The 18,870-nt window shown below is 57.5% G+C and overlaps 1 protein-coding gene and 1 non-coding gene across 2 annotated transcripts; both read left to right on the top strand.

Moving 5' to 3' along the window:
* Positions 1–1,600: 1,600 nt before the first annotated feature.
* WNT10A (Wnt family member 10A) lies at positions 1,601–17,701 on the top strand. Its single transcript, XM_054380973.1, has 4 exons — positions 1,601–1,659; positions 4,463–4,725; positions 12,276–12,652; positions 17,234–17,701. Exons 1-4 carry the CDS (start codon positions 1,601–1,603, stop codon positions 17,699–17,701), a joined length of 1,167 nt encoding a protein of 388 aa, XP_054236948.1.
* On the top strand, positions 14,836–14,908 carry TRNAV-GAC (transfer RNA valine (anticodon GAC)). Its single transcript has one exon. It is a non-coding gene; the product is annotated as a tRNA-Val (tRNA).
* Positions 17,702–18,870: the final 1,169 nt, after the last annotated feature.

The raw sequence follows: 18,870 nt of genomic DNA, 5'->3' as shown, positions 1-18,870 counted from the left end.
CCAGGGCACACTTGCAGCAGCACATGGCCTGTGAGCTCAGCTCAGCTCATGTGCTCACCTTCACCACTCAAACCTTCTCCAAATCCATGGACATTCACTCTGCTACACACACTCACCCTGTGTTATGCACCCTCACTCCATGGACACTCAACCACACCATGCATGCTCACCCAAGCCATGCACAATCGTCCCATGCCCTGTGCACTCACCTGTGCTTGGGGCACGCTCATGATGTGTACATTCACCCCACACATTGTGTGTACTTACCCCATGTCATGCACACTCACCTCGTGCTCTATTATGCAGACTCCTCTGCCCTGTCTAAATTCACCCCGTGTGCAGTCGGCCCTTCTCCCCCACCCTCAGCGCGCTCACTCACGCTGTGCATACTCCCTGGAGTGCCCAACAATACCCATTCCCTGCACACTCACTGCACACCCCTGGAGCAGTCACCCACACAGTGCACACTTGCCCCTAGGACACATGCGCTTACCTCACCACACTTGAGTCCTCACCTCACACCACACGTGCACACTTACCCTGATCTCTGGGCACACTTCTGCACACTGTGCATGCTTGCCCCACATACCGTGCCCACTCCTCCATGCTGTCCCCATTCCCTCTACTCCCCGTGCACACTCCCCGTGCTGTCTCTACTTCCCGAAACCGTGGCCGTTACCCCCCTCCCCGCTCTACTCCCCGTGCCCACTCCTCACTACATGCCCACTCCTCACGCCGTGCGCCCTCCGCCTACTCTCCGTGCACACCCCACGACGCTTACACCCTAGTCCCTTCGCCCACTTCCCCGCGGGCTGTACCCGCTCCCCCTGACAGGCACTCGCCCCCCCGCCGCCCGTTCCCTCCCCGGCAGGCTGCGTGCGACACGCCGGGCTCCCCGCCCCGCTGCCACCCTTCTGCCCCGTCCTTCCCCCGCGGGCTCCTGTCTGGACGTGTCGGGACTCGGGCTCCGGGCGCTGAGTAATGCTCAGTGCAGCGCGATCCCAGGCAGAGCCGCCGCCGCCGCCGCTCTGCGCCCAGCGCTCCCGGGGCGCTCCGGCCGCGACCCTGCCCGTTGCGCCGGCGGCCCGGCGACACCGGTGGCGGGGGGCGGCGGGGGGCCGCGGCTCCCCATGCGCCTGCGGGCCCCGCGGGAGCCGCAGCGCCGCTCGCCGGGCGAGCCCTGCCCACGCCCGCCGCGGCCCCGGAGCCCCGGGGCGCCCTGGGGAGCGGAGGGGGAGCGCGCCCCAGGGGCCGAGAGTCCCCCCGGCCCCCCGGTGCGTCCCGCCATGGCGGGCTGAGCCGGGGGGCTGAGCGCGGCGGGGCGGCGGCGGGCAGGGCGGGGGGCGCGCAGCCTTTGCCGGGCTCGGCGGGCGCCGGGGCGGCGGGAGGCGGGGGGGGCATCCCGGGAGGATGGCAGAGCCGCCCCGGCGAGCCGAGCCCCGGCGCGCAGGGAGCCAGTGAGAGGGAGGAGAGGGGAAAACACAAACAAGCAAACAACCCACAACAAACAAAGCGGGCAGAGAGCAGCGCCGATCCCCGCCGCCCCTGCCCCAAAGGTGCCCGCCCGCCCGCAGCCCGCACAGCCGCTGCCCCAGCGAAGATGCGCCCGGCCCTGGCCCACGGACTCTGCTCGCTGCTGCTCAGCCTCTGGGTACCCAGGTAGGAGCTGCGCCCCCAGCCCCGCCGCCGCCGCCGAGCGCCCCGGTCCCGCGAGGAGGGAGCCGGGAAGCCGCCGCGCCTAGCCCCGCACCAGGGGCGGGCTGCCCGGGGGTCGGGGGGGGGTCTCGTCGCCCCGGCTCGGCCCGCACGGTGGCAGGCCCCCCCCGTTCCCGCTCAGAGCGCTGTCAGGGCGGCTGCACAGAGCCTGCCCACTCTGCCCCCCATCACGGCGGGATGCACGGATTCCCTCCTCTCCCGAAGCCTGTACCCCGGCCGGAGCCGCCCCAGCGCCCGCCCTGCCTGCCTCAGTTTCCCCGCTCCCCCCGGGCGGAGAAGCGTCGTAGCCGGGAGCCCCCGCGGAGTCCGGGGCATTGCCAGTGGGGATGCCAGTGCCGTGAGGGACGGTGCCCACGGGATGAAGGCATTTGGGCCCCGTGCACTGGGGCGAGGGACCCACCTGCGTCCTCTACCCAGCTCCACTGATCCTAAATGTGAGGGAGGGTATGAGGGGGTTTCCTGCCTTCTAGGAAACGGCTTCCTAACACTCACCACCCCTATCCGCCTCCATCTCCCCCGGCTGGCTAGCAGCCCCCCCTCTGCCCGCTCCCAAACTTGTGCGCTGCAGGCAACCACGGGTTAACCCTGGTACTGGTGTGAGTTGGGGGTTGGGGTCCCCCTCCCTTCCCCCTCCCTCAACCCCTTTAAATATAATTTGTTAACGTTGGGACTTGTATTAATTAAAGCAGCAGCCGCTGCAGCCTGTGACCTGGGGGCTTGTCACCGTGAAATCAAGTTTAAATCCAGATTTCAAGGGGGAAGAGAGCTGAGGGGAGCGTTGTGTCCTCCTAGGGAGGGTGACAGTGACAGCTCCTTGTGGATCCTTGGTTCCCCTGAGCCCTGGGTGGAGCAAGAGGCAGGACCTGCCCTCTACTCTCGGGGCCTCAGACAAGGGCTCCTGCCTCAGTTCTCCTGTTGTGCAATGCGGAGGACAGCCCCTCTCCCTCTCCGAGCCTGGGATGCCCTGGGACAAGGTGCTAGGTGCTGTGGCTCGCTCAGGATGGGCAGGGGACAGGGTCCTTGTGGTGCCTGGGGCAGGAGCTGGTGGCTGAGGGGTGGTGGTATTTGCAGACCTGCTCTTTATCTCCCATCAGCTGGGGCTTGCTTTGAGTGTGTGAATGAGCACAGGAGCCAGGCGGGGAATGTCCTCTCCTGTGTAGGGGCTCTGGAGGGATGCACTCTCTTCCATTCTCCTCTCTCCGTCCACCTCGAGTCTCTCTGTTGGAGTCACTGTGGATTTGCACTGGGGCAGACACACACATCACCCGTGAGAGTGGTGGGGTGGATATAAAAACCCTTGGGAAGATGGAGAAAGCAGTAGCCTGACCCTGAGAGTTCCACCTCCCCTCTGAGCAAGCTGTAATTCAGCAGGGACCCTGGGGCTGAGCCCTTCCTCTAGAGGTAGGGAAATCTGTCTCTGACCCTCAAGAGCTGCTTCTGTCCATGAGCCTACATCAGGCTTGCAGGATTTGGGGGGGCAGAGGGAGAGTACCTCTTCTTCTCAAGACTTGGCTGTGCCATAAGGCAGCTGTAGTCCTTCCTTCAGCATCCTCCTACAAGTCTCATTTCTGTAATCAAGGTTCAAAGGGCTCTAAGCTCCTTGCTCCTCCCAGGGACCCAGATCTTGGCTGTCCCAGGGAAGAGAGAGCCCTGCCTGGAAAGAGCTCTTGGCAAGAACTGAGCTGTCTTGAGTAAGGAGCAGAGCGGAGCTGAGATTTTGATGGATTCTGCTTCAAGATGCAGGATGCTCTTGGGTATCTTATTGCCTGCTGCTTGCTTTGCAGGTCTTCTGCTTGGACACTGTGGATCCCAGGGTACTTCAAACCATTCCCTGAAGCTGGGCAAATATTTTCTCCCCTTCCATCCTCCTCTCAGCATCTGTCTGCCCTGTGTACCACTATCTTAGCTCCAGGCACCTATCTCTCAACATGCTTTGTCCATTTCCCTGGACACAATCTACCTCCCTGTTTCCCCAGGAAGCGTCTCTACTTGTATAAGTACTTGCACCCCTGCCACAAACCATGTGCCTCCCCTTGCACCCATCCATCTGGTGCTCTCTGTGCTTCTGTGGTGACAGGCCTGAGGTGTAGTAGAACTGAGATATGATGGGGGTTTGGGATTGTTGTCAGAGCTTGAGGATGTTCAGCAGGGTCCTTGTCTCTGAATTTCCCAGTTGAGCTGGCAGACCTGGTTATCTCCCTTGTGAGGACCAGCAGTGCCAGGGCAATATGGAAGACATGGGGAGGGGATCAGTCAACAGGAGGGATGGAACCAGACCTGGGATGGGTTTCCTGCTCTGGGGTCTCCCGATTCTCCAGAGGGAGAACCCATGCTCTTTAGGGCAGACAAGCTGACGCAGTCCTGTGCTTGAGAGTCTGTACTACGTGACCAGGACAGGAGATCCATGGGGGAGCACGCAGGGAGGGTATAGTCATTGGAGACTGTTGGAAGCAGGAGTGGCAAATTTGGTTGCCACTGGGCACAGGCTGTCAGGAAGTCCAGGCTGTGCCAACATGTCTGGAGAGGATTGCAGCCCCGATGCTGCTGGGACGTCTCTGCCTGGCTGAGTTGCCATTGTGCCATGGGGTTTTCCAACCTTCTCTACAGAGAGCAGGCACAGTGTGGGTTGAGGAGCATCTTCCCTCCCATGGGTGCCCCTCTCAAGCTTTTTGCTTTTCCTGAAGGGGAAGCAAGCAGTTGGCACATTGCTTGCTCCGAGTTCATAGGTCTCCCTTTTCCCTCTCAGCTCCTGCTCCAATGAGATCCTGGGCCTGAAGCTACCATCAGAGCCGGTGCTGAATGCCAACACGGTGTGCCTGACCTTGCCGGGGCTGACACGGCGGCAGCTGGAGGTGTGCGTGCGCCACCCTGATGTCACCGCCTCGGCCATCCAGGGCATCCAGATTGCCATTCATGAGTGCCAGCACCAGTTCCGGGACCAGCGCTGGAACTGCTCCAGCCTCGAGACGAAGAACAAGATTCCCTATGAGAGCATCATCTTCAGTAGAGGTAAGGGCTGGACAGTGTGCCTCCTCTTCCTCTGCCCACCCCCTGCTCTCAGGAGCCCTGATAGACTCCCCATATGCCCCTGTACAGCTCTCCCCTGGCTCAGGGGACAACATAATCTCTTCAGTATCCCCATGGATGAAGACAGACAGAGCCTGAGAAACCTCAGGGTCTGCCAGGCCAGGCAATGCCGCACTGTGGCAATGCTCTTCTCCATGCACCTTTGTACCTACACTGGCCCATGTCCTTAGCTGCTCCTTCCTGTCCAGCCCCAGCTGCTCCCAAGGCTCCTTCCAGGCCCCATTGTTTTCTGGCATCTTTTCCCCATGTGGTGTAGGCTGGTGTTTGGAGTGGTGCTATGTGTGTGCAGCACAGTTTGTTGGTCTGAAGGTGGATGCTGTGCTCTGGGATTTGGTTTGGTGGGTGCAGTGAGCATCACGGCTCATTCCTGCTCTGAAGATGGAGTTTCAGTGCATCACAGTGAGCAGAAACACCCTTAGCTAATGGAATGTAATTCTGTGAACCCATCACCCTGATATGTCCTGCCTTGGCTTTGCAGTTCAGAGATGAGGGCTCTCTGTTTTGTGTGACCCTAGAACATGGTGGCACAGAGTAACAGGCTGTCCTGGTAACTCGCCTTTCCACAGAACCCCCACCTCACTGCTGAGAGAGGTCTCCCAGCCCCCTGCAGTCTGCCAAGCCCTGGTGCTGGAGTCTCCTCATCTCCCTCGCAGGCATGGCTGACTTTGCTTGTATCAGAGCCTTGGTGGTTGATACTCCTTCTCTCAGGAGTGCACTCTGAGAGGGGCTGTCCTGTACAGTGCAGATTGGGATTGTCACCTGATGGAACCTTCTGTAGGACTTGAATGTATCTTCTCACCTAAATACCCTTCTTGAAGTGTGGGCTTCAGCACATTTCAAAGTACCCACTGCACAAAGGGCAGGAGAGGACAATATGATGCCAGTGACAGGCAGGCAGGATGCTGAGGGCAGGCAGGGTGTCCAGCAAACATATTACTCCTCCAGCTCCCGAGGAAGCTGAAAACTACCAAAGATGCAGATCTCCTACTCTGTTTGGGACCCTCCTATCTTGATGCCCAGCAAAGAGTTGCCTCCTTTCCCCCTTCCCCAAACATCCTTCCACATCTTCTCTCCCTGGGACTGTGAGATGAATCTCAGAGGAGCGGTTGGCAGCTTGAGGCCTCTGAGGAGATGTGGTGGCATGTATCCTCAAGCAGCTGTGAGGATGTGGCTGGAGAGGGGAGCACAGAAGTGTTTTGGTGCCAAGATTTCCCACATGTCCAGGTCAGATGGACAAAGCTTCACTGGAGGGGATGCTACCCTAAAGCATGTGTGGCATCAGGGCTGCAGTCCTGCTGCTGAGCAACCATGGCCTTACTGGTGCTCAGAGAAGGGAAGACTCTCTTCCCTCCATGAGCAGCGCCCAGGTTAGGGCCTGGCAGGAAGGGTGGGGACTGTCAGTCTTGATAAGCATCGAGGTATTTCCAGGTCCTCTGAGGAATGTGGTTCACTTCTAGTCTCCTCAGGCAGTAGGAGACACTGACTTGCTGGCTCAAGTTGCTTACACATCCAAGTGAGCTTCCCAGCTCTGGGTCCCACCAAATTGGGTGAGAAGCTTCACCTGCAGAGACCATTGATCTTTTACATCCCTCCCTCAGCCCACCAGGTCTGGTGGTGGCTGGTGACTTGCAGCTCATTTGTGTCTCAGGTAGCGTTGCATCCTTTCCTGCTGTCAGGGTTGTGAATGATTGGTGCAAGAACTCTCACAGCCCTTGAACTATTGCCCCAGTCCTGAGCTCTTGGGTATGGCTCAGCCCAGGCTCCCAGCACTGGTGGGATCCCATTCCCTGGGATGGACACCCAGCAGTCAGCACTGGGGAAGGATAGAAGTAGGCTGGTGTAGCAGAACACATTTGCTCTCCTGGTTTGGCAGCAGAGGGTGCAGGATGAGCCCTGAGCACCCAAGTCATCCTATGCAGTTGGTCGGAACTGTTCTGGTGTGAAGCAAGCCTCGAGGCTGGTACCCTGGCCCAGTTCCAGCCCACTTGTGTCCCTCACTAAGAGAGCTGGAGCTCTGAGCTCCATTTTGAAGCTGTTATGGACACAGTTGCCAGAACAGGGATGCTGGGTGCATCTCCTGAGCCTGGAGCTGGAGGAGAGGCAAGTGGTGGAAGCGAGGGTTGCAGGGTCTGTGCCGCAGGCATTAATGCATTTGACCCTTGGGGACCGGGTCTCTGCTCTGCGCCCTGCCTCATCCTTGCCGTGCCTGGGAATGCAACGTGCTTGTAGGATCATTGTTTGTAACCCGAAGTGACAGACCCCTTTAATCTTTCATTCCTTTTCCCACTTCTTTTGCCATCAGTTCAGCCGTGCGTGAATCTCACTTTAAATTATTTGTAGCTGGCTTCTCCCTCCTGCTCTCCCGCTTGGCTCTGCTCCCTACCTCCGCTCCATCCTCCTGCATCCCTTCCATCTTCCCCAGCACAGGCGTAAGCTGCCTGGGGCACAGCACTGGTACCTGTCCCACACTCTGCCCAGCATCCAGGCACTCAGTGGAGCCAGGAGGGTCATCCTCTAGGGGCAGAGCAGAGAGCAGTAGCAAATGAGTGCCTCTCACCATGCTGCTAATCTGATCCCGCATGTTTGAGTGCAAGCCCTGGGGAGCCAGGAAGGAGCAGAGAGGCTAAAAATTGGGTGTAACTGGAGGTCTAGGGTGGCTTCTTGTCACTGTAGCTGGGGACAGGGATGCTAACAGCATCCTGGGCAGAACACAGATCCATCAGAGGTGGCAGGGAGATGCAGATGTCCCTGGGGTGCAGGGCGCAGTGGCTACAAGGCACCACAACACGTTAGTGGAGAGAAAGCTGAGGGAGTGCCCGGAGATTTACCATCCCTGCTCTCACAGAGTCCCTGGGGTTTTTTTGAAACTTTTCCATGGACTGTGAGTTTTCAGGTTCGGTCTTTTGATGCTGCATCCTTGGGGTGTCCCTTATACCTCTCGTTAAGCCTCCACTGCCACCAGCATCCCCTTGCCTTCCTTGATCCCTGTCTCCGTCCTGTGCATCCAGGACTTGCATTGCAAGTCCTCATTTTGTCTTCCCTGGCTGCTCAGCTGGTTGCCTATGTTCTTGTTACCCTCCTGCTCATTCCCTGACACTGTCACCCCTGGCAGCACCCTCCAGTCCTGCCCCTGGTCCCATCTGTCACTGCAATCCCTCCCTCCCCATCCATGTGCTGGTCTGGCCAGCAGTGACATCCTCTCCTGGCTCCAGGAGCAGATGTGGTAGGATGGAGCAGTGAGGTGGGGGCCAGAGGCTGCATCTGCATCAGTGAGGAGATGCCCTGCTCCTGCTCCAAGTATGAGCAGCATAGTCATGTCCACCTCATTGGAGAGGGTGGCCCATTGTCCCCAGTGTGTCATCCCCCTACAGCATCTGCAGGCTCACAGGCACTGTGTGGCTTGGCTGAGCTGAACCTTGTCTGGATGCTCTCCAAAAACAAAGCTGAGCCCTTGTCTGATACACATGTGCTGCCAGCAGGGCTGGGACTGTTCAGCTGCTAGGCAGGGGCTCTCTGAGATATGCTAAGGGATCCCTCTTCCCTAAGCATTCCCCTCTGCTCATCCCAACTCTGTCAATATGGAGCTCCGGAAGAAATGGGACCTCCACAGAGGGGCTGGATGTCCTCTAAGCCCCTGAGGGTGCATGGATGGAAGGGACATGGCTCTGGAGTGCAGTATCCCTCAGTTCCTTCTACAGCCTTTGGAGGAACAAGTGATGACTACATGCCCTGTGCCCTCCTTAGAAGGTCTTTCTGGTGCCAAGTGGGCTATGTGGCCAAACCTTGATTTCTTATAGCAACATGCAAGGAACTCCTTGCAAAGCTAGAAACACCAGGTGCTAGGGCCCATCCAGCTGCAAATCAGAGCTTGGGGAGGCTTTGCTGTGCGCTGAGGGAGGCAGGTGCTGTTATGACTACCCAGGGAGATGCTGCCAAGCTCAGGACCCCAGTGCCCAGCTTTTCAGACCTCAACACCTGGTCTGGCTCAGCTGCAGCTGGGCTGCTGGAAGGGTTTTCAATACTCCTCGGCAAGCCAAGTGCTTGACCCTGATGGCCCCAAAGTGCGCGTGGGGGCTTCCGATGCTTGGCTGCATCCCTGGGGGTGCCCCCATCTCTTGGATGTGCTTCCATCCCCTGGACCTTTCCCAGCTGATGGGTGCAAGCAAGACCCTGGTGCCAAGGCAGCATCCCTAGAGTCGTGGGGCTGAGCCCAGCTCCCTGTGGCCCACAGAGGGGTGAGGGCTGATGGCTCAGAACGCCGTGGGCGGACAGGGAGTGAGGGCTGCAGGCTGTCCCTGGCAAGCTCATGGAAGTGCAGGGAGGCAAGTTGGGATCTGCAGGGAGGCATTTAGTGCCTGGCGCTGGGCCAGACCCTGGCAGGTTCACCTGCAGTTTAATTATGGAGAGGGGAGGGAGCGGGGCTGGGGGAGAGGCAGCATGTTGGGACTGGCCATCTCTGCAGGCCTCACGGGAGGTGGTTTGAGAAGCTCTCTTCCACCTTGCCAGGCAGTGGGGCAATGTGCCTGCGGCATCTGGAAGCTGTCCCCCACTGCTGGGGGGTTCTACCCATAGATGGGGCAGCTGAGCATCCCTGGGGTATGCCAGGGTGTGTCCTGACCAGGCAGTCTCTCTGCTATCTCATTGCCACCCAGGTGCTGCAGTGGGGCTGCCACTGCCTGGGTGCAATGATGAGCCATGATGGGAGGAAGGCCATAACTTCATCTCTCTCTGGTCTCTAGACCATGCAGCCTACAGCTATGCCAGAGCCAGCCCCATTACTTTTATCCCACATCTACATGAGTAATGGAGAAACCACAGCATCCATGGCAGAGCCAGTGACAGCTGGGGCTGGGGGTCCTGCTAAACACCCCCTATCTTATAGGTGCATCTTGACAGGGAAAACTCTCCTGCTAATAAAGCCACTTTGGCATCTCACCTGGGGCCAAGATTTCAGATGCATCCTCCTTGCCTAACATGGTTCTTTACGAACATGGCCAGCTGGATGCCAGCGGTGATGTCAGGGTGGTGTCCTCCATTCCCTCTTCCCTGCAGGATGCAATACTTCTCACACTTCCCACAGCTACAGTCTCTTCTGTGGTCTCTGGAGGGATCTGGTGACTCAAATATCATTGCTGAGGTCTTAGATGGCTGGGGATACCCCTGAAGGGTTTGGGGCCAGCTGCTGCATGCCACACTCAGCTGTTGTTGCTGGAAGCTCCCACCTTCACCAAGCCCACAAGGCTGGTGGTTGTCATCTGCAGCCACATTGTTCACTGCTTTGCTGCAATACTCTGGGCTTCGGTGTGCCTGGGATAGGGCCATGGTGAGATGGGGCCAAGACTCCCAGAGTACTGGGATTGTAAGTCCGTGGACTAGCCTCATCCAATCAGTGCATAGCTGGAGAGCAGCAGAGGAAGGAGGGGGGCTGGAGCTTGACCCCAGGGGTTTCCCAGCTGTGGAGGGCAGCAAACAAACCTGGCCTCTTTACTTATAAAGAGATGGGCTTGCTAGACAGCATGGGTGGGATAGAGCTTCTCTCTGGGCTCCAGAAGGGAATTTTATGGTGATGTTACATGGAAAAATCATTCATTAGGTGCTACATGGAAAAATCATTCATTAGGCTGGGAAAAGAGAAGGAGGCCAATGGAAAGGCAGGGCCAAGATGAGAGTATTCCACAGGTTGAGGGTTTGCTGCCACCATCCCCAGGCATTTGCTGTACGATGAGCTGGGGAGTCAGTGACAGGTCCCTGCTCTTGGGCTGTGCCCAGATTTGGCTAATGAAGGACTGGAGCTGACCCAGAGAACTGATATGAAGAGGATTTGGGGATCCTGGAGGCTTTCCTATGCCTGTTCTCCATCCTGCATCACTCACCTGGGGGTTGAAGTTCCCCAGTTTTGGGCTGTCCTGCTCAAACAGTGATGTGGGTGTGTTGCAGGTGCTGCCTGCCAGCGCACTCCCCGAGGAGGCTGTGCCACGTACGCAGCAGCAGCCCCATTACCTGCCTGATGAAAAATGTTGTTCAACTTGTGCATGGAAAGATGCAGGCTGAGAGCAAGCTTGTCCCACACCGAGGGGAAGCTGGGAGAGGCTCCTGCTGGCTTTTAAGCAGCGCCTCGTTAATTTTTTAAATGCACCAGTGTCAAATTAACACACAAAAGAGCAGCATGACTTTAAATGCAGGTTTCCAAGCTGTGTTTCATTTTCCTTTAATAAGATCATAACATTGGCTCAGCGGGCGGCAGCTAACCACTGAGGAGACATCTGTGATGGGGAGCATCACCAGTTCCTGGTGACAGTGGTGGGGAGTGGTTGTGCTCTCACCTCTTGTGACTTTGCAGCACAGGCAGGGATCTGGCAGAGCCCCTGCCTGGGATCTGTGCTTTGGGGTGCTCACTCAAGTCCCCCCGTTTGATGGGATGGATGTGCTGGAACAAACACCCTTAAAATCTCTCATCTGCTCAGCTGAGGCAAAGTCTGGGCTGATCAAGCTGCTCTCGTCCAGTGGAGGGAGAGATGCTGGTGAACTCCAGCTATTTATTTATTCATGTGTGAAGCCATAGCACAAAATCTGGCTCTTTCTCCTTCCCTTCCTCATGCTAGGGCTGGTCACTGAGTGGTGAAGCAAAGGGCACTGCAGGCTCCCTGCTTGACTCAAGAACCACAAATAGAAGTACTACTTTGCATTTAAAATAAAACAGAAATTCCCAGGTAGAGGAGGCTTTTTACCTGGTTGCAGAGAAGCCAAGCAGCCTTTGGGCAGCCCCCCCTCACAGCCTGATAGAGCCCCTGCTGTGGGACCCATCCCTGTCCCCACCCCGCCCCATCTCCAGCTAATGACACTTGTGGACGTCCTCACTCCCTGGTGTTTAATGACAACCAGCTGCTGGCCCTGGCAGTACACAGTGCGGTCACAGCATGCTCTAACTAGGGATGTTTGATTTTTCCAGTGCAGTGTCACATTTAGAGCTTCTTGTGGGAGCTGGTGGGGCTCGGGGAGGGATGGGGACGTCGGCAGATGGATGGGGCTGGACAGGCAGTGCTGCCTGCTCCTGTACCCTATGGGTAAGCCGAAATGGTTGGTTCCTCCACAGAAGTATTTCTCAGCATTATAGTTAATATAGTGAGAAGCTCTGAGTGAAGGAGGGAGGAGAGATTGCCTTTCCCATCAGAACCATAATGCCAGAACAATGCCGTGTTGGCATCTCCCAGAGCGATGTAAGACTAGGGTGATGGTGGTAGCTGGGGTCCTGGCCAGGGCAGGGCTGGGCTTCAGGGCACCAATGTGCTCTTGTGGGAATGGGACTGGAAAGCACCAAGTGAGGATTCCCTCATGGTCCAGGTGGGAGCTGGTGCATTAGGACAAGGCAAGGTGCAAACTGAACCTCCCACTCCTTGCACTCAGGCATGATGCTGGGCTCCCTGCAAGGGTCCCAGTGCCTGGCCTGAGCCCTGCTCTCTCCTTCCTTGCAGGCTTTCGGGAGAGCGCCTTTGCTTATGCCATTGCAGCGGCCGGCGTGGTGCACGCCGTCTCCAACGCCTGCGCCCTCGGCAAGCTGCAGGCCTGTGGCTGTGACCAGAAGCGCCGTGGTGACGAGGAGGCCTTCCGGCGCAAGCTGCATCGTCTGCAGCTGGAGGCTATGAACCGTGGCAAGGGCATGGTGCATGGCGTGCACATGGAGCACATGCCAGCAGAGACCCCTGGCCTCCAGGACTCCTGGGAATGGGGAGGGTGTAGCCCCGATGTGGACTATGGGGAGAAGTTTTCCAAGGATTTCCTTGATTCCCGGGAAACCTACAGGGACATCCACTCCCGGATGAGGCTGCACAACAACCGTGTGGGCCGGCAGGTGAGAGGGGTGCTGGGCAGGGGGGTGGGGTGGTGGTGGCAGGGACAGGGTCCCTGGGACATGTGTGAGAGGCATGCGAGGGGCTCATGCTACCTGTGGTAGGACATGTGTGTGAGGTCAGGATTGCCCTCAAGGCCCACCCTCTCTTTTCCTGGAGTGCAGGCAATGGCATGGCCCTGCTGCTGAGCATCTCTTCTAGAAGGGCATCTCCAAGTATTGCTGATGTCCCTCTGCCACCGGCCATTTCTCGAGGCCACTGTCACCTGTGTGGGCTGCAGTGGTACTGAAGGGGTGGCACAGCAATGTGTCCAGTTCCTGCTGGGGACTGAGTTAACTGGTGTGAGGCAACTGCAGTGGGAAAGAGCTACAGACAGGGAGGACAAAGTCACTGGCATCATGGGACACAGTGCAGGCTCCACAGCACCCAGCCTTGACTCTTCCTCCAGAGAAGGAGTTGGTGCCTTGAGGAAGCAGATGTGAGTGTACCAGGCAATGGGCTTCTGTGGCAGCTGGGAAGTGCAGCATCCCCAGGTGCTGCAGACCACAGACCACCTGTGACAGCTCACAGCCTTGTCCCCCAGCTCTGAAGGGGTACTGGAGCCTGTCCAGGCAAGCAGGGCAGCCTCCATTCTCCTGATGTCAGGTCTCATTAAAGGTGCCAATTAGTAGCTCACTCTGTCTGGAGGCTTGCATTTAAAAGCAGCCTAATGTTAGAGACCAGCAGCATGCAGGCAGGAGGGGCTAGGAGGGCTGCAGCACTTCAACTGCTACCCCATCCCATGGATTCAATGGGGCATTGGTCCTCAAGCCCCCAGCCACACCCTGCCAAGCACAGGGGTGTGTGTAGTGGCTGTGGGAATAAGTAATTAAAGATCAGAATTCCACAGGGAGTGCTTCCTGGGATGGCTCAGATATTTGGGTGTCCCTCTTACTTTGTCTGTGTTTAAAGGCAGCTATGAGATGGCAATGCTGAAGAGCAGAACATAGGTGTGTGCCCTTCCATGGTGCTGGAGCTGAGCTTTACTGCCCCGCAAAGCCAACCTAGTTTGGCCAAGCTGTAAATGCCCGGGGAAACTCAGAGCTCTTTGCTTCATTGGCTTTGCTTGCATGTGGTGGAAGCTCACCCAATGTCAGACAGTGAAATGCTCCTCAGGCTGCTCTGCCCTGAGCCAGGCAAGACCCTCAACCCAGTTCTGTCTGCGGGACTCATCCTGGCTCCTCTTCAGCTCTGTATGCCTCAAACCACTGAAACCCTTAGCAGTGCTCAGAAATTTTCGGGTTGTATTGCCCATTTCCCACAGGAAGCCTCACAGCCCCCTGCAGAAGGAGAGAAAGGTGAGAGAGAAATATCTGCCTAGGGCAATGTCACCATGTGGTGCCTGTGGGATCCAGCAACAGCTAAAATGCATGGGGTCTTCCTGTCCCCAAGGGCAGGCAGGCACAGGACTGGAAATGTCAGCTCTTGATGGCTTCAGAGACAAGAGCTTGGCTGATAGAAGAAGCCTGGGAGCTGAGAAGGACAAAAGAATAAAGGAGTGGATGGTACTAGTGCTGATGGAGAAGCAATGGATGAACAGGCTGTCCAGCTCAGGGACTTTGTTGAAATGAGAATGTGAGAACATGTGTGGGTCAAGTTGTGATGGTTGTGGGTGCCATACATTGGAGCAAGGAGATGACACTGTGCCTGTTTCGTGCCTGTTGGTGCCATGCTTGTTGCCGGAGCTGGGCCTGGCCATCTCACTGCCTGGGGATGGGTTTTCTAGCTCTCTGCCTGCTCTTTTAGCAAGGCCTTGAGTTCCACACCTGCCCAAGTCCTCCTTGCTCCTAGGATCATCTTTCTGATGTAATAAGGAGCAATCTGCTGGGATTTCCCAGGAAAGAAATGGTTGTATTGGATGCAGCCGCTCTGTGGTCCTCCCTTCAAAGACTCAAGGCTTGAGCCCCTTGAGCAGAGCGTTGATGAGGATGGCTCTGCCATGTGCCGTCCCTCTCCATGCAGAGAGCAGCTGCAGCACTCAGGGTTCTCCAGCATCTTGCTGGTGCTGAGCATCCTTTTGGTAGTGCCTGTGTGTCCCCAGAGTGTTCTGCACATGGATAAGCCTGGCTCCCAGCTCAGAGCCTGCAATGCTAAGGGCAAGGTGACAATCCCACCAATGGCCACATCCAGTGGGCACTGAGTGTGGGTTTCTGTAGTGTAGTGGTTATCACGTTCGCCTGACACGCGGAAGGTCCCTGGTTCGAAACCAGGCAGAAACACACAGGATTTTTTCCTTTTGCATCCAGCTATGAAGCCAGGGAGGGTACTGCAGCTGCAAAGGATGTGCAGCATCCCCCAGTGGTGGCAGTGGTCACCTTGGGCTTGAGTTGGGTGTCCTGCATCTCTGGGACAGAGCAAGTTCCCCAAGTGAGGAGCAGCAGGAACAAGCAAGAAGCTTTGTAGATCCTCCTAAACCACCAGAGCAGCGAGCAGGAGAGGATGAAAGGCAGCCAAGAACTACCCATTACCCTCACAACAAAGGCCTACGATAAAGCTCTTATGAGCTTGTCTGGGAGGAGCTGGGAATGTGCGAAAGAAAGCACCAGCGAGTCCAGGCATGTGCTGAACCTGGGTGTCTGTGAGACAGGGAAAGGACCTGGCCAGGTCCTTGGAAGAGATCTCATGACAAAGCATGGAGCTGAGACTCAGATGGGTGTTTCTTGGGTCTCCTTGCTCTGGCAGGCTCCTGTCCTCACTGAGCTGCCCATACAGAGAAGAAAACATGCCATCCTGGGGCAAGGATGAATGGATGGATGGATGCTACAGGCCTGGGGCTCAGGATGCTCAATGGTGATGGCTTGGGTGGTGGAGATGGCACACACACGCTGCCTTCTCCAGCTCTTGGTGTCACCAGCCATAGCCTAAAGAAGCCCCTGTCCAGCAGTCAGGCCACTGTCCCCTCCATCCAGGTGGTGACCATCCCAGCTGCAGCCCTGTACGCAGATTTTCCCAGGTCCAGCCAAAGGAACAGGGAAGGGATATGGGAAAGGATGGGGTCCTGATCCCAATGTGTTACTGTGGATGGTGTAAGGATGGTGGCAAGCAGCTGGTGTTCCCAGCCGGCACACCCAGGGCATGGCTGAGAGGATGGGCAGCTCATTACCTCTGAGATGGAGTCTGTTCCCGGCAGGAGACAGGACTCTCAGCAGGATGAAAGCCAAACTCCAGCCCAGCCCAGACCTCTTCACTGTGTGCCCCGAGCTCCAGGCATGTTTCCCTGACCTGCCTTCATTACCATAACTGCATAGCAACAGGGAGATTTACTCAAAAACAAGAAAACAAGAAGTAAAATCTACCCACTCCTACCAAAACTAGGCACTCCTCGCATAGGTGTTCCCCCATGGAGGAGACAGGAGCAGGCAGAGTGCGTCATGTATGAAGCAGGTGGCCAGGCAGGGCTATCATCATGGGACAGGACCTTGTGCAGGTCCATGTGTTGCTGGACTCCCTATGAGCTCCAGAGCATGGCCTGGATGGGAGATCAGCCTGCAGTAGTCTTTGCAAGCCCCAGCCCAGCTCCTGGCAGGGCTTAGGTGTCCCAGTGGGAAAGGTACTTACTGGAGCTTACAGGAGCACGTGGCCCAGCAGGGAATCCCTGTTGAGACAGAGCAGAGAATGGTATAAACTGCCTCTTTCCAGGATATGTGGCCAGTTGGTGACCCTGGAGATTGTTGGGCATGAGCTGTTTCTCTTGGTATAGCAACAGCAACATCCCTTGCAGGGACAGGGGACAAAGGGGGACTCCAGTATACAGTTTAGGGGCTCAGCAGTGTTGTCCTGGGAGCCCAAGGTCCTCCTTGCCCCAGCACTGTCCTCTGGCTCTACACGAACCACACTCCCTGGCCAGTCCAAACCACAGCCACAGCACAGAGCATGCACTGTGGCCCTTGTGGAAGGTAGACATGTGGAGGCTTCACTGTGGCCTTGCAAAACCACAAGTCAGGACTGTGCTCATCCCGATCCCTGCTTGAAATTCAAGTGGTGGTAATAGGTAGTGCTTCAGCCCCCCCCCCCCCCCCCCCCCCAAGCTGCACCAGGGCTTCTGTGAAAGAGCAGGCAAGAGCTGAAAGTGGAGCTGCTCCCAGGACTCCCAGAGCTGGGGCTTTATGGGAGGGGAAAGCGTCACTCCCATCTGCTCTGCTTGCAGTGCTCCTGCACTGAGGGGGTTCCAGCAGGGCTTCAAAGATGTGGCCATGCTGGCTTTTAACTGTGGTCAGGTTGATGCTGCTGGAGCCAAGTAGCAGTGGAAGGTGAGATCCAGGTTCCTCCTCCCTGTGGTCAGGTAGCTCACCCTCTTCAGGTGCTGATCCCTTGCTAGAGTGTAAAAAACAGTTGGTACTGCCAGGATGGGAAAGGACAGGTTGTGGGACATGGGTGACACTGAGCACAGCAACAGGCTTTGCAGCTCTAGGGCTTTGATGGCTGCTCATGCCAGCCCTTGCTGTTCATACAGTGCCAACACACAGAGAGCTCCATGATGACTTCTCTGGCCCCCCCAAATTATTTTCTTCTTGCTAAGCCTGTGTCTTTCCCTTCCTGCCCAGGTGGTAATGGACAACATGAGGAGGAAGTGCAAATGCCATGGTACCTCAGGGAGCTGTCAGCTGAAAACATGTTGGCAGGTGACACCTGAGTTTCGCCTGGTGGGGTCCCTGCTCAAGGACCGCTTCTATGGGGCCACCCTCATCCGGCCCCACAACCGCAACGCTGGGCAGCTGGAGCCAGGCCACGCTCGGCATCGCCGCCGGGCTGGCATCAGCGAGCTGGTTTACTTTGAGAAGTCACCTGACTTCTGCGAGCGAGAACCAGCCCTGGACTCCTTGGGCACCCAAGGGCGCCTGTGCAACAAGACCAGCCCGGGCATGGACAATTGCGAGAGCCTCTGCTGCGGCCGCGGGCACAACATCCTGCGGCAGACACGCAGCGAGCGCTGCAACTGCAAGTTCCACTGGTGCTGCTTTGTGGCCTGTGAGGAGTGCCGCATCACTGAGTGGGTCAGTGTCTGCAAGTAGCTGGGCAGGGATGGGTGCCCACCCCAGGGTGCCAAGGACACGCACGCCTGCCCACATGGGGGGAGGGAGATGGGGATTGGCGCTGAGGGGGAGATGGAGCCATGGTACCTGCTTCCCTCTGCTCCGAGGGGAGCGAAAGAGGAGATACTTGGCACCCTCTGAAATCAGCACTTTGTCGTCACCTGGGGAGGGTAGGGCTGCCCGCTGCCTGCTGCCCACCTGGCCCTACACAAGAGCACCAAGGCTCCCGGCCCTGGGGAGCGCATGGCCATGCTGTACAGACCGCCGACACCAGCACTACTTGGGGGGACGGAGGGTGGGCACAGGGTGAGGGAGTGCCCACTGGCACCCAGTGGGACAGCACAGGGTGGGGTGGGGGACAGCAGGGCATGGGGAGCCCAGGGTGGGAGGGAAGGGTGGGGACATGCACTGGCACAGTGCACAGGTTCCTCTGGCCATGTGTGAGGCTGTGCTCTGAGTGAGATGGAGCACCCCATGGGACGGAGATGGGGGCACAGCTCCCCAGGCTGGGGCTCACCTGTGCCACAGCAGAGCTTGGGCTGTAGCATTGTGGCTGGAGGGGAGGATGCCCGGGATGTGCGCTGCGTGTGCCTGTGTTATTGTATGGTAAGTTATTTTCTGATTGTGAATAAAAGTGGATTCGAGACAGCATAAGGTATTTCAGGTTCAGCACCCTGCTCTTCCTGCTGCCTGGGGCTCTTTACTCCTGCAGGGTACAAGAAGGATGGAAGGTGACCCTCAGTACTGCCTATCCTCTTATGCAAGACTTTCTCCCTACTGCTCCACTGCCATCCCATAATAACAGTCCTAGAAGCTGTTTTCAGACTAGCAGGAGTTGGGGACCCCACTGTGGGCACCTCAGCCCCTTGCAAGTGGCTGCTTGAGGCTTCTGCCCAGCCAGGTGCATGCTGGACCCCATCTGTCCTGTGGGAATCCTGGCTGTTGGCCCCACGCCCATGGCCTTGACAAGGCTCAGGGCTGTGCCACTGCCTCCCACACTGCTGGGGTGGGATGGTGGGACTGGAGAGCAAGGGGAGGAGAAGGCAGCGAGGACAGGACAGGCGATGAGGGTCTATATGCAGCACCTCACTGCTCTGGGAGGGAGGGCACCCATCTGGCTGCAGCAGCCTGCGGGGGGCCAGGCAGTG

The sequence above is a fragment of the Indicator indicator genome, chromosome 5 (assembly GCF_027791375.1).
Source record: "Indicator indicator isolate 239-I01 chromosome 5, UM_Iind_1.1, whole genome shotgun sequence".
Lineage (NCBI taxonomy): Eukaryota > Metazoa > Chordata > Aves > Piciformes > Indicatoridae > Indicator > Indicator indicator.
Note: the sequence above shows the minus strand (reverse complement) of the source record. Positions and strands in the feature narration are given on the sequence as shown.